Source organism: Neopsephotus bourkii, unplaced genomic scaffold (genome assembly GCF_033783945.1).
Source record: "Neopsephotus bourkii isolate Nb327-2 ecotype Australia unplaced genomic scaffold, CSIRO-AGI_Nbou_v1 NB_346, whole genome shotgun sequence".
NCBI lineage: Eukaryota > Metazoa > Chordata > Aves > Psittaciformes > Psittacidae > Neopsephotus > Neopsephotus bourkii.
This window is the reverse complement of record NW_026900852.1, coordinates 2,186,637-2,208,164: the sequence shown is the minus strand read 5'-3', so window position 1 is coordinate 2,208,164 and position 21,528 is coordinate 2,186,637. Positions and strand designations below refer to the sequence as shown.

The following is a 21,528-nucleotide window of genomic DNA, read 5'->3' as shown; positions in this document are numbered from 1 at the left end:
TCGGCTCTTTCCGGCTTCCCTCAATTCCCTTCAGCTCTTCCCTCGGCTCTTCCCGTCTCCCCTCAGTCCCCTTCGGCTATTCCCGTCTTCCCTCGGCTCCTTTCGGCCAGTCCCTCGAATCTTTCCGGTTGTTCCCGCCTTCCCCCGGCTCCCTTCGGCCTCCCCCGGCCAGGGCGATGGCTGAGGGCCGCCGCTCGCCGCCGGGTCCCTGCTGCCCGTCCCGGGTGGCGGTGCCCAGCGCACACCAGAGCCTGCCCGAGATGGACTTCGAGCGGGGTCGGGTGTGGAGCGGGACGGGGGGCTGCGGCCAGGGGCGTGCTCCGAGCCCCGCCTGACCCGGTGCCCGCTGCCCGCAGGGATCTGGGCCGCGGCGCGGGACGGGGACGAGCCCCGAGTGCGGCAGCTGCTGGATCGGCGCGGGGAGCCCGGCCAGACCGACCTAGCGGGGTACACAGCGCTGGTACGGGGCGGGGAACACGGGCGGGGGTGGGCCCGGCGGTACTAGCATCCCGACCGCCGTGCCCACCGCGCCGCCGCCCGCAGCACTACGCCAGCCGCAACGGGCACCTGGGGGTGTGCCGGCTGCTGCTACAGCGCGGAGCCTGCTGCGACGCCCGCACACCCGGCGGGGCCACCCCACTGCACCGCGCCAGCTTCTGCGGACACCTCGCTATCGCCCGGCTCCTGCTGGCTCACGGCGCTGACCCCGCTGCTGCCGATAGCGACGGCCGCACCAGCCTGCACAAGGTGGGGCAATGGGGCCGGGGCGGGGGGGGTGTCCCCGGTGCTGTCACCCACACCGTGTCACCCGCAGGCGGCCGAGCAAGGCCACCGGGAGCTGTGTGCGCTGTTCCTACAGCACAGCCCGGCGCTGGCCGGCATCGCCGATGCCAAAGGACGGCGGCCGCTGGACGTGGCCCACCCGGCGGTGCGGGACCTGCTGGGTACCTGAGCGGGGACACGGGAGCCGCCGCGGGACTCCTCTCCATGGATAAACAGCGCCTGCGGCACCCAACGCTGTGTCCGTGTCTCTGTCCCTGCGCCGGGCTCACCCCTCAGGGGAGTCCGGAGCCATTTTTAGCTGTTCCCTTCCCGCTCCTCTGCAGACCCGAAGGGGGGGAGGCGGTCACAACCAGCTCGTTGCCGTGGGGCGGCCCGGTGGGGCCGTACCTGCGAGAGAAGGAGCGATGGCGGCGGCTCCCACCCGTCACCGAGCTCCTCTATGTGGTAACTGCAGCACCAAGCCTGCGATAGAGCCTTGCCCAACGCAGCGCCCCGCCCACCCCCTTCCGGATAACCAATCAGTGCCCGCCTCACCGCACATCGCTTCCGCCCTCCCCGCTCCACAGCCAATCACCGCCCACAGCGCATCCCGCCCCTCCGCCGTTCCTCCTGACTGCCAATCGCCGTTCGCCCCACCTCACGCAGTGCAGCCAATCACCGTCACAGGGAGGCGGTACCTTAGCTCCGCGCTGTAAACAACAGCGGGGAAAGATTTAAAGGGGCCGCGTCATCTAAAGGCGGCGACCGCCGTAGCTCCCTCCCGGTAACCGGGACCTCCCGTAGCCCCCCCACCCCACCGTTAAGCACGGAGGAGACCGACGTACAGAGAGAGGCTTTTATTACCCCAAAAATCACCCCCAAAACCCCGTCAGATAGAATTCCACAGTCGGTATCACAACCGGGATAATGGGGGAGGGGAACGGGACACCCCAAATATACAAATCAAAGTTAATATGGACAATAAATAGGAATTCCCGGGGGGTGGGGTTTGCATAGAGAAAGATTTAATAAAAAAGGTCCTTTTTTTTGTCTTGTTTATTATTATTAATTATTATTATTAATTATTATTCATAATTATTATTATTTCGATCATCGCCCCCCGCAGGCCCCCGGATCCGAGCATCGAGATGGAATTAACAACAATGATTCACCTTCTCCTAATAACTTACACAGGTCACGCAGGGAACTTGTGCTTTTAGGGGGGGGACAACACATCTCCTTCCCCCCATCCCCTCTATGGGGCACCTATGGGTCTGGGGGTCCCCCCCTGGTGCTTGGGGGGGGGGGGGGCACACACGGTGCTGGCCCCCTCCTGCTTGTACAACTTTGGTCACTAGCTTTGTGCCCCCGGCCCCACGCCCCACCCCATGGATATGGGGGGGTGGCAAAGGGGGGGAAGGCACCAAAACCACCCCCTTGGAGGGACACACACACATACACATAATGACAAGGACCCGGCGCTGCCGTCCTCATGACACCGGTGAGTGGCAGAGGAAGGGGGGGGGGGGGTCAAGTCTGAACCATGGTGGTGGTGGTGGCTTCGCACCGGCGACCATCCCCGTGGCCTCAGGCCTGACGCCGACCTCTCTCTCCGCTGCCACGTCCTCGCCATCTCCCGGGCCAGCGGGAAAGGGGAACGACGGGCATGGAGAAGGATGAGATGCCACCATCGTGTCACATCCCAGCTGTACACATACACACACCCCCCCCCATATAAAAACCATGGCAGAGGGGCTGGGATGGCCACAAGCAAGAGCCCCCCCAAAACCCCGAGACCTGAAGCTCCCTGAGCTGAACGAGGGTTTTTTGTGCCACCCTGTAGATGGAGCACAAAAAGAAACCAGCCTGGAAAAGCAGCAGCAGATCCCAGCTCCGTTTTAACCACCACGGGTTCAACCTGGCTTCTCCGGGCGCCCCGGCACGGTGTCACCTACTTAGGGTCCCCTAAAACCGAGCCCGTGCCGGTAGGGCCGGGGTCAGATGGAGTTTTCCAAGAGGCTGTGGTTGCTCCGCCGGCTCAGGCAGTTCCTCTTGTTCAGGAGGCTCGTGGTCTCGTCGGCGGTACTGGGAGGTTCTGGTTTCTCCGGTGCGTCCGTGTCTGCACTGGGGCAGTTGCTGTCGGGGGACTGGGGACAACTGTCCATACGGGAGGCTGTCAGGGCGTTCTGGTACTCGTGGCGCATGATCTGGGGGGGCAAAGGGAGATGGGAAGGAGTGAGGAGTGGGGATGGAGCCCCAAGAGCATCGCTATGGGGGTTCACCTCATCTTAGAACCATGGAGTTAATGATGGGAAAGAGGTTTAGGATTCAGTCCAACCGTTCCCATCACTGCCAAGGCCACCCCTGCCCCATGGCACTGAGGGGGTGTGAGCACCTGCAGGGACCCTGCCCTGGGCAGCCTGTTCCAATGCCTGAGCACCCTCTGGGGCAGGAATTGGTCCTCAGCTCCATCTAAACCTGCCCTGGTGCAGCTTGAGGCCGGTTCCTCTTGTCATAGAATGGGTTGAGCTGGAAAGGACCTTAAAGCTCACCCAGCTCCAACCCCTTCCATGGGCAGGGACCCCTTCCACTGGAGCAGCTTGCTCCAAGCCCCTGTGTCCAACCTGGCCTTGAGCACTGCCAGGGATGGGGCAGCCACAGCTTCTCTGGGCACCCTGTGCCAGCGCCTCAGCACCCTCACATAAATCACTTCTTCCTTATCTCCAGCCTGAACTTCCCCTGTTTCAGTCTGAACCCATCACCCCTTGTCCCATCCCTACAGTCCCTGATGCAGAGCCCCTCTCCAGCATCCTTGTACCCCCCTTCAGACACTGGAAGCTGCTCTGAGGTCCTCCCTGAGCCTCCTCTTGTGCAGGTTGAGCCCCCTCAGCCGCTCCCCCCCACACTGGTGCCCCAAACCCCTCACCTTGACAAACTGGAGGTCGGTGAGGGCGCGGACGCTGAAGTCGGGCACGTACTGGGCGCTGGTGCTGGTGTTGAGCTGGGTGGTGCTGCCGCTGATGGGCGAGGAGATGGAGTCGGAGCGCTCGTGGTAGTTGAGGGATGCTGAGTGGTTGAGGCTGCTGACGTGGGATGGGGAGCGCATCTCTGTGGGATGGGAGGGATGGGGTCAGCCAGGCCCTGCACCACCACCCCTGGGGCCTGTGCCTGCACCTAACGGGGTGCTGAGCCCCTGGTGATGCTGCCCTGGCTCTGTGCAGGGAGATCCCCATCCTGCAGGCTCCAGCGATCCCAGTGGTGACAAGGAGCGATGGGATGTGTGCATCCATCCCAGTGCTGCCCTCTACCACCGGATTTGATCCATCCAACCCTCTGGTGCCTCTTGCACCAGGGGACAGGGACCAGGATCAAGGATACTGTGGCTCAGTCACCCCACATGGGTTAGGGACAAGGTGGGGTGATGTGGAAAGGGTGATGTGCTTGGATAGAGGGTACACAGATGGACCAGAAAACACAGAGGACAAGGTGAGGAGAAGCCTGGGGGTGAAGGGGAGGGTGGCTGCAGGTCCCTTTGCCCCTCGCAGCACCTACAGATGGGTGCTGCTGACACTAAGCACCATGAGAGTCAGTGTCACAGCCCCCTAAGGGCAGCTCAGGGGGCACCAGTGGGGGCTCCAGCATCTCCTGTCCCCACCAGGAGCAATAACGCTCTCCCCATGCTGACACCCAAGCAATGTGGGGGTGCTTACCAGTAGGAGAGGGGCTGATGGCCATCACCCCATAGTAGGAGAACGCTCCTGCTTCAAACTTCATGCACTCCTTGCCCGTTTCCACCTCCACCTTGCCCTGCAAGGGAGAGAAGGGGTTGGGTTGGATGAGACCCCAACCCCTCTGTCACTATGGGGCCGGGGGTGATGGCTCTCACAGGGGACCCCACTTGTGGGGCAGCAGGCGGGTACCTGCAGGATGAGGGTGAAGTAGTCGGCTGCTTTGTTCTTGCAGTAGAGGAAGTGGCGTGGGGCCTTCTTGTTGCCCTCATCGAACTTCAGCTCCTGGATGACATGGGAGTACTTGAGGAGCCGCAGGAGGATCTTCTCTGAGATGTAGGTGGGGGTGAAGAGCGTCACCTCTGGGAGCAACAGGGGGAGAAAAGGGCTCAGAGCCACAGGAAGGTGCATCCCCCCCTGTCCCTCTGTGTGCTGCCTTGGCACCACCAACATAAAGCTCTGGGTCTCCAGCAATGCCAACCCCAGCCTTGGGGATGTGGGGAATGGGACCACACTGGTGGAATGGGGACCTTGTGAGCATCACAGCATCCCTGAGCCCCGTCCATTCCCATTGTGGGGTTGGGACAGAGGGGGGCAGGATGAGGCACAAGCACCCCATAACTCCTGAGCATCATGGTTGGAGCGACTCTCCCTTGGTGGGGAGACAGGAATGGAGCCCACCAGCTCAGTGCTGGGGAGCTGCTGGAGCCATTGCACTGAGCCAAAGGGTGCCCTGAGCTTCAGGGGGCTCCCCCCCCACCCCAAACCCACCCCCCTTTTACCTGTGGAGAGGAAGCGGTGGGCGGCCAAGAGGAGCTGCGGGGAGACCTTCACCTTCTGCTCCCCAACGGGGTCCTTGAAGGCCGAGAAGTCCCGTTTGCCCTTGTGGTTGTTGACGAGCTTCCTGCTGCGGTTGTCGGCTGTGGGGAGAGGGATGTCAGTGGGATAGAGTGGGATAGAGTAGAATACAGGGGGATAGAGCGGGATAGAGTGGGATACAGGGGGATACAGAGGGATACAGGGGGGATACAGGGGGATACAGGGGGATACAGTGGGATGTCAGTGGGATACAGGGGGATACAGGGGGATGTCAGTGGGATACAGGGGGATACAGGGGGATGTCAGCGGGGTACAGGGGGATACAGCGGGGATACAGCGGGATACAGGGGGATACAGTGGGGGATACAGCAGGATACAGGGGGATGTCAGCGGGATACAGGGGGACACGGGGATACAGCGGGATGTCAGTGGGATACAGGGGGATGTCAGTGGGACACAGGGGGATACAGCGGGGTACAGGGGGGATACAGCAGGATACAGGGGGATACAGCGGGATACAGGGGGGTACAGCAGGATACAGGGGGATGTCAGCGGGATACAGGGGGATGTCAGTGGGATACAGGGGGATACAGGGAGATACAGGGGGATACAGCGGGATGTCAGCGGGATACAGGGGGATAGAGGAGGATACAGCGAGATGTCAGCGGGATACAGGGGGATGTCAGCAGGATACAGGGGGATAGAGGAGGATACAGCGGGATGTCAGCGGGATACAGGGGGACACAAGGGGATGTCAGCGGGATACAGGGGGATACAGGAGGGATACAGGGGGATGAGGAGGGGGCAGGCAGCGAGCCCAACACCTACTGTACGTGTCTGACTCATCCAGGATCTCCGACTTGATGATCTCCTCGATGACATCCTCCAGCGTCACCAGCCCCAGCACCTCGTAGAAGGGGTCCCCTTCGCCCTCGTTGTTCACCTTCTGCACGATGGCCAGGTGGGATTTCCCTATGGATTGGCACAGGGGGTGTTGGAAAGGGACCCCCCCAATTCCTGGGATGGGGGGGGGTCACTGGGATCACTGCTTCCCACATCCCACCACCCGCCTGCCTAGGAAACAAGGAACCAGCTCAGACAGACACAGCCCTGGGCTGGGCACCAACCCCAGTGCAATGGCAGTGATTGAGGCCAGGGCTTGGCAATGGGGCTCCAAGGGGATGGAATGTGCCCCCTGGGGGCCCATTCCCTATTACAATGTGGGATGAGTGAGGGCAGGATGCAGTTTGTGTAGGTAGGATGCAGTTTGTGCAGGCAGGATGCAGTTTGTGTAGGCAGGATGCAGTTTGCGTAGGTAGGATGCAGTTTGTGTAGGCAGGATGCAGTTTGTGCAGGCAGGATGCAGTTTGGGTAGGCAGGATGCAGTCTGTGTAGGCAGGATGCAGTTTGGGTAGGCAGGATGCAGTCTGTGTAGGCAGGATGCAGTTTGTGCAGGCAGGATGCAGTTTGTGTAGGCAGGATGCAGTTTGTGTAGGCAGGATGCAGTTTGTGTAGGCAGGATGCAGTTTGGGTAGGCAGGATGCAGTTTGGGTAGGCAGGATGCAGTCTGTGTAGGCAGGATGCAGTGTGTATAGGCAGGATGCAGTTTGTGTAGGTAGGATGCAGTCTGCATAGGTAGGATGCAGTGTGTGTAGGCAGGATGCAGTGTGTGTAGGCAGGATGCAGTTTGTGTAGGCAGGATGCAGTTTGGGTAGGCAGGATGCAGTCTGTGTAGGCAGGATGCAGTTTGTGTAGGCAGGATGCAGTTTGTGTAGGCAGGATGCAGTCTGTGTAGGCAGGATGCAGTTTGTGTAGGCAGGATGCAGTCTGTGTAGGCAGGATGCAGTGTAGGCAGGATGCAGTCTGTGTAGGCAGGATGCAGTCTGTGTAGGCAGGATGCAGTCTGTGTAGGCAGGATGCAGTGTGTGTAGGCAGGATGCAGTCTGTGTAGGCAGGATGCAGTTTGTGCAGGCAGGATGCAGTGTGTGTAGGCAGGATGCAGTTTGGGTAGGCAGGATGCAGTTTGGGTAGGCAGGATGCAGTCTGTGTAGGCAGGATGCAGTTTGTGTAGGCAGGATGCAGTCTGTGTAGGCAGGATGCAGTCTGTGTAGGTAGGATGCAGTTTGGGTAGGCAGGATGCAGTCTGTGTAGGTAGGATGCAGTTTGTGTAGGCAGGGTGCAGTTTGTGTAGGTAGGATGCAGTCTGTGTAGGTAGGATGCAGTCTGGGTAGGCAGGATGCAGTAGGATGCAGTTTGTGTAGGTAGGATGCAGTTTGTGTAGGCAGGATGCAGTCTGTGTAGGTAGGATGCAGTTTGTGTAGGCAGGATGCAGTTTGTGTAGGTAGGATGCAGTTTGGGTAGGCAGGATGCAGTTTGTGTAGGTAGGATGCAGTTTGGGTAGGCAGGATGCAGTTTGGGTAGGCAGGATGCAGTTTGTGCAGGCAGGATGCAGTTTGTGTAGGCAGGATGCAGTTTGGGTAGGCAGGATGCAGTTTGTGTAGGCAGGATGCAGTTTGTGTAGGCAGGATGCAGTCTGGGTAGGCAGGATGCAGTCTGGGTAGGCAGGATGCAGTCTGGGTAGGCAGGATGCAGTCTGTGTAGGCAGGATGCAGTCTGTGTAGGCAGGATGCAGTTTTTGTAGGCAGGATGCAATTTGGGTAGGCAGGATGCAGTCTGGGTAGGCAGGATGCAGTCTGTGTAGGCAGGATGCAGTCTGGGTAGGCAGGATGCAGTTTGGGTAGGGAGGATGCAGTCTGTGTAGGCAGGATGCAGTCTGTGTAGGCAGGATGCAGTCTGTGTAGGCAGGATGCAGTTTGTGTAGGCAGGATGCAGTTTGGTAGGCAGGATGCAGTCTGTGTAGGCAGGATGCAGTTTGTGTAGGCAGGATGCAGTTTGGGTAGGCAGGATGCAGTCTGGGTAGGCAGGATGCAGTTTGGGTAGGCAGGATGCAGTGTTAGGATGCAGTTGGTAGGGGTCAGTTTGGGTAGGCGGATGCAGTCTGTGTAGGCAGGATGCAGTCTGGGTAGGTAGGATGCAGTCTGTGTAGGCAGGATGCAGTCTGTGTAGGCAGGATGCAGTTTGTGTAGGCAGGATGCAGTCTGTGTAGGCAGGATGCAGTTTGTGTAGGCAGGATGCAGTTTGGGTAGGCAGGATGCAGTCTGTGTAGGCAGGATGCAGTTTGGGTAGGCAGGATGCAGTTTGGGTAGGCAGGATGCAGTTTGGGTAGGCAGGATGCAGTTTGGGTAGGCAGGATGCAGTAGGATGCAGTTTGGGTAGGCAGGATGCAGTCTGTGTAGGTAGGATGCAGTTTGGGTAGGCAGGATGCAGTAGGATGCAGTCTGTGTAGGCAGGATGCAGTTTGGGTAGGTAGGATGCAGTCTGGGTAGGCAGGATGCAGTAGGATGCAGTCTGGGTAGGCAGGATGCAGTCTGTGTAGGTAGGATGCAGTAGGATGCAGTTTGGGTAAGTAGGATGCAGTCTGGGTAGGCAGGATGCAGTAGGATGCAGTTTGGGTAGGCAGGATGCAGTTTGCCTTCTCCCAGCTAAATCCAAAGCTGGAACCCAGGCTGGCTCTGCTCTTGGGTGCGTGTTTCTCCTGCTCCATCCCCAAATGACACAGATCCATTGGGAAAAGCTCCTTGGACAAGGAACATCCAAGCTGTGCTCCAGGGAAAGGAGCAGTGTGTGGAACACCAGAGCACCCACAGGATGCACTCCTTAGCCTGGGGAAAGTGATGCAGGGAGGAAGGTGATGATGCTCCCTCCCTGACCTCAACACAGCCCCATAGAGAATCACTTGGGCCTCTTGAGCTCCCTGTGCTCATTGAACCCCATGAGCCTGGTTTGGGTCGAAGGGAGCTTAAAGCTCACCCAGCTCCAACCCTTTCCATAGAGCACCTTGCTCCAAGCCCCTGGCCTTGAACACTGCCAGGGATGGGGATGGGGACTCAGGGATGAGCTCCACTGGGAGCGGCCGGTGGCAAAGCAAACACTGGGATCCACTGGGCAAAGGGCACGGGCGCTGCTTCTGCTCCGGGTGCTCCTAAAGGGGGATGAGGGCAGAGCCCCAGCACGGAGCCGCATCCATGAGGATCAAGGAGGCTGAAACCCAGCCCTGTGGGACGTGGGTGGCTTTGTCACCGGAAGGAGAGGCTTTAAATCCCTTAGGAAGGATTTGCCGGAGGGAAAGCCGGTGCCAGCAGCCGGGATAACAGCGGCTCCGGCAGCAACAGGACTGGGGTTCACTGGTGCTGGGATGAACCGAAGGGAACGATGCTGAGATCCCATTGGCATTCCCACAAGGGAGCCGTGCCCATGCTTTCGGAGCTGCTGCCTCCTCCCTACCTTTACACACCTGGGACCTAGCGGCTCCCAAACCCTTTCCCATTTGCTGCAGGTGGAATGATCTGATCCATTAAATCCCATCACAACAGCCCCTGAGCACAGCGGGACACGGGGATGGGGATGCAGGACTGGGGTTGACCCTGGCATCCCCCACCAGAGCCGGGATCGTTGCTTCATCCCACTCCCATAAGGGAAGCTGGGAAGGGCATGGGGGCTCCCAGCCTCAAAGCTCATCCCAGAGGGCTCAGCTCCTGCTCCCAGCCCCATAAGCAGGAAGCAGAGCGGGAATGGGGCTGGGAGGAGGGAGCCAAGCCCAGGGCTGGGAGCGCAGCAATTGCCCAGGTCTCGTTTTCCATCCAAGGGCCCCCGGGGCTGGGGATGAAACCAAAGGGACCGGTCCCAAAGTGGCCCCTGGGGCTGGTGCTGGCCACGGGCAGAGAATGGGAGGCTCCTGGGTCAGCTGCCTGCACCCAGCACCGTGCCCCCGGGGTCCTGTGCTCCCAACCAAAACCTGCTCCCCATGGATGGCACCTCAGGGAAGCATCAGCACCCCATGGACACGAGCAGCACCCCATGGAAGTGAGCAGCACCCCATGGAAGTGAGCAGCACCCATTGGAAGCAGCAGCATCCCGTGGGAGTGAGCAGCATCCCATGGACGTGAGCAGCACCCCATGGACGTGAGCAGCACCCCATGGACGTGAGCAGCACCCCATGGAAGCAGCAGCACCCCATGGAAGCGAGCAGCACCCCATGGAAGCAGCAGCACCCCATGGAAGTAAGCAGCACCCCATGGAAGTGAGCAGCACCCCATGGAAGTGAGCAGCATCCCATGGAAGTAGCAGCACCCCATGGAAGTGAGCAGCACCCCATGGAAGTAAGCAGCACCCCATGGAAGTGAGCAGCACCCCATGGAAGTGAGCAGCACCCCATGGAAGTGAGCAGCATCCCATGGAAGCAGCAGCACCCCATGGAAGCGAGCAGCACCCCATGGAAGTGAGCAGCACCCCATGGAAGCAGCAGCACCCCATGGAAGCAGCAGCACCCCATGGAAGTGAGCAGCACCCCATGGAAGTGAGCAGCATCCCATGGAAGCAGCAGCACCCCATGGAACCAGCAGCACCCCATGGAACCAGCAGCACCCCATGGAACCAGCAGCACCCCATGGAACCAGCAGCACCCCATGGACGCGAGCGGCACCCCATGGAACCAGCAGCACCCCATGGAACCAGCAGCACCCCATGGAACCAGCAGCACCCCATGGAACCAGCAGCACCCCATGGAAGTGAGCAGCACCCCATGGAAGCAGCAGCATCCCATGGAACCAGCAGCACCCCATGGAACCAGCAGCACCCCCTTACCCTTTTTGAACTCCTCCAGCATGGCATCCAGCTTGGTGTCGTGGAAGACGACGTGCACGGGGTGGTTGTAGAACTTGGTGATGGTCTTGAGCGGGGTGCAGTCATCGGGGTCAACGAACGCCAAGTCCTTGACGTAGAGGATGTCCATGATGTTGGAGCGCTCCTCCTCATAGACGGGGATGCGGGTGTAGCCGCTCTCCATGATCTCCGACATGGTGTTGAAGTCCAGGATGGCGTCGCTGTTGATCATGAAGCAGTTCTGCAATGGGGTCATCACGTCCTCCACCGTCTTGGTGCGGAGCTCCAGGGCTCCCTGGATCATGTTGAGCTCTTCCCTCACCAGGTCGTTGTAAGGCTCCGTCACCTTCAGCATCTCCACCAGCTTCTCCCTGTTGTAAACGGTGCCGATCTCCTGGCCCAGGACGCAGTCGAGGAGCTTGCTGATGGGGTAGGAGAGGGGGAACGTTGCCAGCATGAAGAACTTGGTCACCACGATGGTGTTGGCGCCCACGGCCAACCCGTGGCGAGAGCAGAGCGCTTGGGGCACGATCTCGCCGAAGATGACGATGCCGATGGTGGAAGCGACGACGGCGCCGATGCCGGAACCGATGAGGTCATCGAGGAAGATGGTGAGGGTGGTGTTGACCAGCACGTTGCCCAGCAGCAGGGAGCACAGCAGGTAGTTCCCTTTGCGGCGGATGGGCTCGATCCGACGGGCGTAGCGCTTCTCGGTGTCGGTGCCGCAGTTCTGCACGATGCGCAGCTCCATGGGGTCCAGCGCCATGAGGCCCAGGTTGAGCCCGCTGAAGATGCCCGATAGCACCAGCAAGCAAACGATCAGGATCACCTGAAGCCACAACGGCAACAACGACTTCTTCTCCTCCAGCACCATGAGCCAGCCGTCGGGGTCGGGATGGGGCAGCCAGGCCTGGTCGGCCCGGCGCTGCGTGCATAACACGTAGGTCTTTACCTTCTCGCCCTTCCGTAGGGCGCGGACCCGCACCCGGAGCAGGGCCGAGGTGTCGAAGAGCTCCGCGGGGCCCGGCTGCACCACCACGTCCTGGGTGCGATAGGAGCAGGAGCCGTTCGGGGCAGAACCGTTCTCGGCCGGGCGCAGCTCGGCGAACGCCACCCGTTCCCCGGTGCCCGGGCCTAGCCCTTGCCCGTAGAAGCGCAGCAGCAGCTCGCTGCCCTCTGTCACACGGATAGGCCCGCGGGACGGAGCCGCCGGTACCGGCTTCGTGCTCTCCTCCAGCCGCATCCCCAGCACCACGTTGGCCCCGTCCGGCGGCCCCGTCCGGGTCACGGCAACGGCGGCGGCGGCAGCGGCGGCGGCGCCGGGCAGCGCCAGCAGCAGCGGCAGCGGCAGCAGCAGCACCGAGCGGACCCCGCTGCCGCCGCCGCGCCGCCACCCGCCGCCCGCCGCCATGTTGGCGTCTCGCAACCGCCTCACGCCGCGCCCCCTTCCCGCCCCGAACGGGGCTGCGTCACACCCTCCCGCCACACCCCTCCCGGGTCACACCGTCTTAAAGGGGCGATGGCAGGACCGGGGTGGTGGGGTCCGCAAGGGTGGATGAATGAAGGGGATGGGGGTGGAAGAGGGGCGCAAAGGGGTAGCAAACGGGTATCCATTAGGTGGAAGTTGAGCTCCCCTAGGGGAAGGAGAGTGTGTGGGGTGCAGGCAAAACTAGGGTGAGCAGGAGCTTGCAGAGGAGAACTAAGTCCTGGGGAGGTATGCATTAGGACCTTGGGGGGAGGCACTAAGACCTGGAGGGGGTCACTAGGGCAGGGGAAGGGACATTAAGACCTGGAGGGCGGCACTAGGACCTGGGATAAGAAAGGAACTAGGATTTGGGGGCAGGAGAGGGGCACTAGGATCAGGGAGGGGGGCACTAATACCGAGGAGGGAGGCAATAGGACCGAGGAGGGGCACTAGGACCGGGGGGGGGGACGGGAGGGGGCACTAGGACCTAGGAGAGGGGCATTAGGGCCGAGGAGAGGGGCATTAGGGCCGAGGAGAGGGGCATTAGGACCGAGGAGAGGGGCACTAGGACCTGGGGCGCGCACCTCAGGCCATTGCACGCCAGGAGCCGGCGCGGATCCTTTAAGGCAGCCAGAAAGAAATTACCCATCAGCCTCTACGCGCACCCCTCTCCTCTCCATTGACAGTCCTCTCCTCCAACCCGCATACCGCGGGCCTTGGCGAGGCAACCAATGGGCGAGCTCGGCGCGGCGAGCTGGCCAATGGACGGGCGGGTGGGGCGGGGCGGAGAGCGGGTGGAGGGGGCAAGATGGCGGCGTCGGGCCGGTACGCGGCCGTGCTGGTGCTGCTGGCGCTGGGCGGGCCGCGGGCCGAGCAGACGGAGGAGCACCTGAAGCGGGAGCACTCCCTCTCCAAACCCTACCAGGGTGAGTGGGGCACGGCAGGGCAGGGCGCTGGGGAAGGTGGTGCCCGGTGGTGTCCGGTGGTGTCCGGTACCGACGGTTGCGTTGTGGGCCGCAGGTGTGGGCTCGGCCAGCTCGGGGCTATGGGACCTGCAGGGTAACGCCATGGTCATGACCCACTTCATCCGCCTCACCCCGGACGTGCAGAGCAAGCAGGGAGCCGTCTGGAACCGAGTGGTGAGCACCGGGGCTTGGGGGGGGAGCGAAGGGGCCGTGGAGGGCTCCCTTTGGGGGTGAAGGGACTCGGGGAGGGGTTAAGGACAGGTTGGGGGGGGAGTCTGGGGTGAGCATAGGGGGAGTGGGGGTCTTGGGAAGGGGATTTAGGGGGGCTGGAGGCTGAATCAGAGGGCTTGGGGGGGTCCTGAGTGAGAGGTGCAGGGTATGGGCAGGAATGGGGGTGGTGGTGATGGGGTTTGAGCTGAAGGGAGGGTTTTGGGGGGTATCAGGGCAGGAATGGGGGGGTGGTGATGGGGTTGGAGCTGAAGGGAGGGTTTTGGGGGGTATTAGGGTAGGAATGGGGGTGGTGGTGATGGGGTTGGAGCTAAAGGGTGGGATTTGGGGGCGTATCAGGGGAGGAATGGGGGTGGTGGTGATGGGGTTTGAGCTAAAGGGAGGGGTTTGGGGGGGTATCAGGGCAGGAATGGGTGGGTGGTGATGGGGTTTGAGCTAAAGAGAGGGTTGGGGGGGGTATCAGGGCAAGAATGGGAGGGTGGTGATGGGGTTTGAGCTAAGGGAGGGTTTGGGGGGGTATCGGGCAAGAATGGGAGGGTGGTGATGGGGTTTGAGCTAAGGGAGGGTTTGGGGGGGTATCAGGGCAAGAATGGGAGGTGGTGATGGGGTTTGAGCTAAAGAGAGGGTTGGGGGGGGTATCAGGGCAAGAATGGGAGGGTGGTGATGGGGTTTGAGCTAAGGGAGGGTTTGGGGGGGTATCAGGGCAAGAATGGGAGGGTGGTGATGGGGTTTGAGCTAAAGGGAGGGGTTTGGGGGGGTATAAGGGCAGGAATGGGGGGGTGGTGATGGGGTTTGAGCTAAAGGGAGGATTTGGGGGGGTATCAGGGCAAGAATGGGAGGGTGGTGATGGGGTTTGAGCTAAGGGAGGGTTTGGGGGGGTATCAGGGTGGGAATGGGTAAAATGGGGGGAGTTTGTCCATGCCAGAGGGTGTGGGGGGGTTGAAGGGGTATTGGGGAAGCTGCCTGGGGTTATAGAGTGGGGCAGGGAAGAGCTGTGGGGATCAGAGCTGGCACCACCGCAGCCCCCACCCTTGGGCCTGGTGACTCCTGCAAGGGCTGAGCCCCCCCCATGGGCATTGGGGGGTGCTCGGGGTCTCCCATGGGATCGCTGTGGCTGGAGCTGCTGCTCCCTTTGCCATGCCCAGGTCTATGGGGGTGGATGAGCATCAGTGTGATGTGGGCACGGGTGCGGTGTCACCCGGTGCACAGCAAAGGTGCCCTGAATTCCATGGCATTGCTGTTGGATTTCAATGTGGGATGGTATCAACGGGCATGCAGTGCCCTGGGGTCCAGCCCTGCTCCATAGGGAAAACACCCCATGAGACCAGAGTGATCCCTCATGCTCTGATTCAGTGACATATCATATTGAGGCAGATTGCTTTGCCTTTGGCCTCCCTTTCCCCCGTCCTTTGGCCTTCCTTTCCCTTCTCCTTTGGCCTCCCTTCTGCTGTCCTTTGTCCTCCCTTTCCCCCGTCCTTTGGCCTCCCTTTCCCCCGTCCTTTGGCCTCCCTTTCCCCCGTCCTTTGGCCTCCCTTTCCCCCGTCCTTTGGCCTCCCTTTCCCTTCCCCTTTGGCCTCCCTTTCCCTTCCCCTTTGGCCTCCCTTTCCCTTCCCCTTTGGCCTCCCTTTCCCTTCCCCTTGGCCTCCCTTTCCCTTCCCCTTTGGCCTCCCTTTCCCTTCCCCTTTGGCCTCCCTTTCCCTTCCCCTTTGGCCTCCCTTTCCCTTCCCCTTTGGCCTCCCTTTCCCTTCCCCTTTGGCCTCCCTTCCCCTGTCCTTTGGCCTCCCTTCCCTTGTCCTTGTGTTGGCTCCAAGCAAAGCCACCCAACATCCCATGAGCTTCCCACCAGCCGCCTTCCCAACATCCCATGAGCAAACCTGCCCCTTAGCACAAGGAATGGGTTGGGAGCTCAGGCAGTAACTGGCTCCTCAGGAAGCAGGAGCTGCTCCTTCTTTTTTCCACACTCCTTTTCCTGTGTGTGAATTCCTGAGCTTGGAATAGTGTGAGATCCAAAGCGGTTCTTTGCCTTTCTATAGCCTTGAGTAACAACCGATTCCCTTGGCTTAATGATGTCCCTTGGGATTATTGCTCCCAACCAAACTATGGGATGGCAAGGGAAACACAGAGTAGTGGCCCATGGAGCTGTTGTGCCAAGGAGAGCATGGTGCAGATGTGGTGGTGTCTGAACCCATCCCATAGTGGGCACAGAAGCAGTGGGTGCTGGCACTGGGGCACCCTCATGTCCCATCCCCGCTCCTCTGCTTGCAGCCGTGTTACCTGCGGGACTGGGAGATGCAGGTGCACTTCAAGATCCACGGGCAAGGCAAGAAGAACCTGAACGGGGATGGATTTGCCATCTGGTACACCAAGGATCGCATGCAGCCAGGTGAGCGTGGCTGGAGCTGCTGGCACTGGTGTCAGGGATGTGCTGCCTTCGCAGGGAATGGTTTGTGTTGGAAGGGACCTTAAAGCTCATCCAGCTCTAACCCCTGCCACGGGCAGGGACCCCTTCCACTGGAGCAGCTTGCTCCAAGCCCCTGTGTCCAACCTGGCCTTGAGCACTGCCAGGGATGGGGCAGCCACAGCTTCTCTGGGCACCCTGTGCCAGCGCCTCAGCACCCTCACAGGGAAGAGCTTCTGCCTAAGAGCTCAGCTCAGTCTCCCCTCGGGCAGGTTCAAGCCATTCCCCTTGGCCTGTCCCTACAGGCCCTTGTCCCAAGCCCCTCTCCAGGTTCCCTGCAGCCCCTTTAGGCACTGGAGCTGCTCTAAGGTCTCCCCTTCAGGAGCCTTCTCTTCTCCAGGCTGCCCCAGCCCAGCTCTCTCAGCCTGGCTCCAGAGCAGAGCTGCTCCAGCCCTCGCAGCAGCTCCATGGCCTCCTCTGGCCTCGCTCCAGCAGCTCCATGTCCCTCTTGTGCTGCTGCCCCAGAGCTGGATCAGGGCTGCAGGGGGATCTCCCCAGAGCACAGCAGAGGGGCAGGATCCTCTCCCTGAGCTGCTGCTCACGCAGGGGCACTGGGAGGCTGGAATCAGCTTGGGGGTCAGGGCTTTGGGGTGGTTTTGGGGTCAGTGTAATGGGAAGCGTGGTCCTTCCTGCATTGAGAGTCAGTTCCTTAACAACCAGACTGTGGAGGAAGCTCAGTCCTTGAGCAGCAAAGGGAAAGGGATTTCATCTGCCCCCTGACTTCCCTGCCTGCCCTGTGTGCTTTAGTCACTACTCAAGGCTTCCTCCTTGCCTGACATGATGAGGAACAACCCCTTTGCACTGCCTGCCTGCCTTTGCCATCCGTAACCAAAGCCTCTCCTCCCTCCTAGGGCCTGTCTTTGGAAGCAAGGATAACTTCCTGGGCCTGGGAGTGTTTGTGGACACCTACCCAAACGAGGAGAAGCAGCATGAGGTGAGTTAGGAGACAGCAGAACCACGCTGCCTGCATGGGCAGAGCTGGGGTTACAGCTCTTCACTGCCATGCTGTGCCCTTCCCTGTGCTCTGAAGTGAAGAGAGCACCCACTAACAAGTGTCTGATGGTCCCACCTCTGTGTGCTGAGCTCCTGGGCTCTTCTGGAGCCTGCCACAAGCAGTAGCTGAGGTGAAGCTGTACCAAGAGCAATGCAGACCTTGAGCAGAGCAGTTCCAGCCCTGCCTGCCTGACAGGGCTGTTTCATTGCAGCTCCCCACAGGAGGCTTTCCCTGCCCTGGGGTGCAGTGTGACTGTGCTCTGCCCCTTTGGAAGACGCCCTTCTGAAGGTCTTTGTGTTCCTGGTGTGGCTCTTGTTTGTTTGGAGGTTTATTGGTGTGGGTTCCTATGGAGAAGGGAGTGCAGAGGTGGTGAAAACCAAGCCCTGCCCTGGAATCTCTTTCATCACTCCAAAACCAAAGCTGGACTCGGTCTTAATGCCAGTTTTCCCTAAAACATAGGCACTGTTGTACCCCAAGACCTTGGTGCTGGTCCCAAAATGGGATTAACACCGCTCACCCTGGAGAGAGGCACAGAAGGTGCACTTGGGATGTGCCCTGACCTTGGAGCTGCTGAGGAACAACCAGCTTTTGTTGAGGAGCCCAACGCAGCAGCCCTGGTGCAGGGGTGGACTTTGTGCTTATAAAAGCCTTTCTGAGCCATTGGGTGCCTTGTTAATGGGGTTAGTGCTGGGTGGATCCTGGTGACTTGCACTGGCAGAGCTGCTTTTGTGGGGTAAAGGGGTGCACAATGGGTCTTCCTTACAGGAAATCATGAGTGGAATGTGGGTGTCTGGCTCCCTGGCACCTGGAGAGGGCTGCCCTCCTCTGGTCAGGCACAGAGCACTCTTTGAATCATAGAATCCTGGAATGGTTTGGGATGGAAGGGACCTTAAAGCCCATTCAGGTCCAACCCCTGCCACAGACAGGGACCCCTTCCACTGGAGCAGCTTGCTCCAAGCCCCTGTGTCCAACCTGGCCTTGAGCACTGCCAGGGATGGGGCAGCCACAGCTTCTCTGGGCACCCTGTGCCAGCGCCTCAGCACCCTCACAGGGAAGAGCTTCTGCCTAAGAGCTCAGCTCAGTCTCCCCTCGGGCAGGTTCAAGCCATTCCCCTTGGCCTGTCCCTACAGGCCCTTGTCCCAAGCCCCTCTCCAGGTTTCCTGGAGCTGCTCTTGCTGTTGGGGCTCTGTTGTGTGAGTGAGCTGCTGCATGGTGAGCAGAAACACGGCAACGCTTGATGATGCTTTCACCCCCCAGCACCGTTCCCTCTTTGTGTGGCTCAGGATTCAGCACCTAACACCTAAACCCCTCTCTGCTTTAGTCCCTGCTAAGCTGAGCACCCCAGGGAGGCAGCATCCAGGTTGCAGGTTAACACTAAACTCTGGTCTGTGACCCTCTTGCTTCTGTGCTCTTTCTTGCTTTGCGATACCCCCGGACTGGCAGGCTCAGAAGAGGAGGTACAGCCCGGGAAATCAGGTACTTCCTCTTGCTGACCTTCCCATTCCCAAGCTGTCCGGTCTCACCTTGGCTCACAGTTGAGGAATTCCCTCCTTTGAGCTCCAGAAATCCCTTTGTTAGCTGGGAGAGGCTGCATGAAACGGCCTGTTCTCCATCCTGACTGTCCCAGGGATGGAACGGGATCGTGCTGGTGTTGTGTTGAGGCAGATTCATGGTGGGATGAAGGAGTTTGGGCTCCATAGGGCTGTTGGCTCATGGTCAAACCAAGAGCTCAGCCCCTCCTTGCCCCCCCTTTTGCAGCGTGTGTTCCCCTACATCTCGGCCATGGTGAACAATGGTTCCCTCACCTACGACCACGACCGGGACGGGCGCCCGACGGAGCTTGGGGGCTGCACGGCCATGGTGAGGAACCTCAACCACGACACCTTCCTGGTGATCCGCTATGTGAAGAGGAGGCTGACGGTGAGTGCCACCAGCCCGGGCCCATGGGGGCAGCGGGGCCATGGTGAGGGCTCAGGGACCTGCTTCTGCTTCAGGTCCTCATTGATATCGATGGGAAGCACGAGTGGAGGGACTGCATCGATGTGCCGGGTGTGCGCCTGCCCCGTGGCTACTACTTTGGGACATCGTCTGTCACTGGAGACCTCTCAGGTACTGCCCCAAACCTGGCTTCCCAAGCAGCTCCTGTGCAGCTGGGTACCTGCTGGGGCTTATGGAATCATAGAATAGTCAGGGTTGGAAAGGGCATCAAGAACATCAAGCTCCAACCCCGCTGCCATGGGCAGGGACACCTCGCTCTAAACCATGGCACCCAAGGCCTCGTCTAACCTAGCCTTGAACACTGCCAGGGATGGAGCATTCACAACCTCCCTGCACAACCCATCCCAGTGCCTCACCACCCTCACAGTGGAAGTAAATGAAGATCATTCCATGCTTTAAACACCTTTAAGCTTTGGGTTTTAGCTTGCAGCAGCTCCTGAGGAGCCCAAAGCCTGCTCTGGGTGTGTTGCTTGCTTTAGGCAGCGCTTCCCACTTCCCTTGAGCTCCCTGCATGGCCCAACCTCAGCCAACAGGAGTGCAGCCAAGCGGCTGGAGCAGCTCAGACAGAGGGTTCTGTCTCCAAAACAAGAGGAGTGAAAGGATGAGCACTGAAAAGGAATCTCCTCCACTCTCCTACCACAGCCCATGGTACCTGGGTTAACCCCAAGGGCAGCACTGGGAGCAATGGCCACAGGGCTCCCTCTTGGCCTCTGCTCCAGGGGTATTTTGCTTTGGGTTTCACATCCTGGGAGCTCTGAGCTGCTCCTGATTGAAGGAGGCACCTGAAGCTGCAGCCCTTCACCCTCCTCTGTATAATACCTCCCTTGTGGTGCTGGTTGAGGTGCTGTGCGCTCTGCTCTTACCCCACTGGGTCTCTTTGGGCACGTTTTCAGCCTGATTTGAGCTCTGCCTCTGCAGCAGTGCATCAATGGGTGTCTGAGCCCATTGTTGGCTCCAACAGCAGTTCCTTTTCTCTCCCAGATCCCTGCCTGGTGCCGAGCCCTCGCCTTGTCCCACTAACAACCCCACCAGCACGAAAGGGCCCGTGAGGCCGATGCTAACACCTTCCCTTCGGGTGCTAATCCCACTTGGGGCTGGTGGTTTTCACTTTAGCTTAAAGGTTCCCGTTGGCTGAGGGCCCAGCATAGAGCCTGCCCTCTGGAGGTGAGTTTTCCCACCTTGGGAAGGCAGAGCAGTGATAACATCAACCGGTGCTGGTCCCTGGCCAGAGCTGTGTGTGGCACCGGTGCCTCAGGACATGGTGCTTGTGCTCTGCTTGCAGACAACCACGACATCATCTCCCTGAAGCTCTACCAGCTGACAGTGGAGAGGAGCCCAGAGGAGGAGAAGCGGGACAGGGAGGTCTATCTGCCCGTCGTGGACAACCTGAAGCTGCCAGGAAGTAAGTAGGAGCTGGTGGGAGCCATACGGTTGTGGAGGAGAAGCTACATCATTTTGAGAGCAAACAGGCTGAGCTCCACCTGGAATCATGGAATGGGTTGGGTTGGAAGGGACCTTAAAGCTCATCCAGCTCCAACCCCTGCTATGGGCAGGGACCCTTCCACTGGAGCAGCTTGCTCCAAGCCCCTGTGTCCAACCTGGCCTTGAGCACTGCCAGGGATGGGGCAGCTCAGGAGGGGTTCTTGGGGTGTGGGTTTTGGGGTGCTCACAAGCTGGTTTCCCTCCTGTCTCTCCCAGTGGAGGCACCGCTGGAGCCCATGAGTGGCCTGGCTCTCTTCTTGATCGTCTTCTTCTCCCTCGTTGCCATCGTTTTTGCCATCGTCATTGGTGTCATCATCTACAACAAGTGGCAGGAGCAGAGCCGGAAACACTTCTATTGACTTGGGAATAGCCTGGGATAGCCCATGGCTAGCCCTTGCTAGCCACCTCCTGCCTCCCACCATTCCCACACTGGCCAGAGCGTGATGGACCGACCCGCATGGCAGGGACCTTTGCGTCCCCGCAGCATCCCACTGGGGACGGCTGCTGTTTGTTGTTGGGCTCCAGACCTCCAGTGCTGCTCCTGGTGGGAGCGGGGATCCCCAGTATGTCGTGCGATGGCTTCAGGGATGGAGCTGCCACCTCCTGAAGGAGCTTTGCTTTGGGACTTGTTGAGGAGGAGGATGGCAGGACATGGGCAGGAGTCCTCACCTTGGCACTGGGGGATGCCAGCGAGCAGGACCGGGCCCAGTGCCTGTTTCCATACCAGATCCCTCCATCCCTCCCAGCCTCTTGTCTCCAAGTGATTCCACTTCCAGGAGGGATGTTCCAAGCTCTTCACCCCGCTCTGGCTGCTCTGTCACCTGCCTTAGGCTGGCAATGGAGCCCAGACAGCTTTTCTTTGTACATGGATCCCCGCACCGGTGCTGTTTGCATGTCGTGTCGTGGCT

At 60.0% G+C, this 21,528-nt stretch overlaps 3 protein-coding genes across 4 annotated transcripts; 2 read left to right on the top strand and 1 right to left on the bottom strand.

Moving 5' to 3' along the window:
* The first annotated feature begins 93 nt into the window (after positions 1-93).
* ANKRD39 (ankyrin repeat domain 39) lies at positions 94-1,015 on the top strand. The gene is made up of 4 exons (XM_061348277.1): positions 94-276; positions 357-460; positions 544-747; positions 815-1,015. Exons 1-4 carry the CDS (start codon positions 177-179, stop codon positions 950-952), a joined length of 546 nt encoding a protein of 181 aa, XP_061204261.1. The 5' UTR covers positions 94-176; the 3' UTR covers positions 953-1,015.
* Positions 1,016-2,670: 1,655 nt separating this feature from the next.
* CNNM4 (cyclin and CBS domain divalent metal cation transport mediator 4) lies at positions 2,671-12,441 on the bottom strand. The gene is made up of 7 exons (XM_061348275.1): positions 11,013-12,441; positions 6,138-6,281; positions 5,273-5,410; positions 4,683-4,852; positions 4,473-4,569; positions 3,689-3,870; positions 2,671-2,969 (listed from the first exon to the last, which is right to left on the bottom strand). The coding sequence occupies exons 1-7, from the start codon at positions 12,439-12,441 to the stop codon at positions 2,760-2,762; spliced, it is 2,370 nt and encodes a 789-aa protein (XP_061204259.1). The 3' UTR covers positions 2,671-2,759.
* Positions 12,442-13,279: 838 nt separating this feature from the next.
* LMAN2L (lectin, mannose binding 2 like) lies at positions 13,280-21,273 on the top strand. Of its 2 annotated transcripts, XM_061348273.1 has the most exons (9): positions 13,280-13,421; positions 13,516-13,634; positions 15,954-16,071; positions 16,998-17,080; positions 18,584-18,616; positions 18,899-19,060; positions 19,135-19,249; positions 20,421-20,540; positions 20,837-21,273. In XM_061348273.1, exons 1-9 carry the CDS (start codon positions 13,304-13,306, stop codon positions 20,977-20,979), a joined length of 1,011 nt encoding a protein of 336 aa, XP_061204257.1. In that variant the 5' UTR covers positions 13,280-13,303; the 3' UTR covers positions 20,980-21,273. The 2 variants fall into 2 exon arrangements, with proteins under 2 accessions (XP_061204257.1, XP_061204258.1); XM_061348274.1 differs by lacking the exon at positions 18,584-18,616 and having other exon boundaries at positions 20,837-21,272.
* The last annotated feature ends 255 nt before the right edge of the window (positions 21,274-21,528 follow it).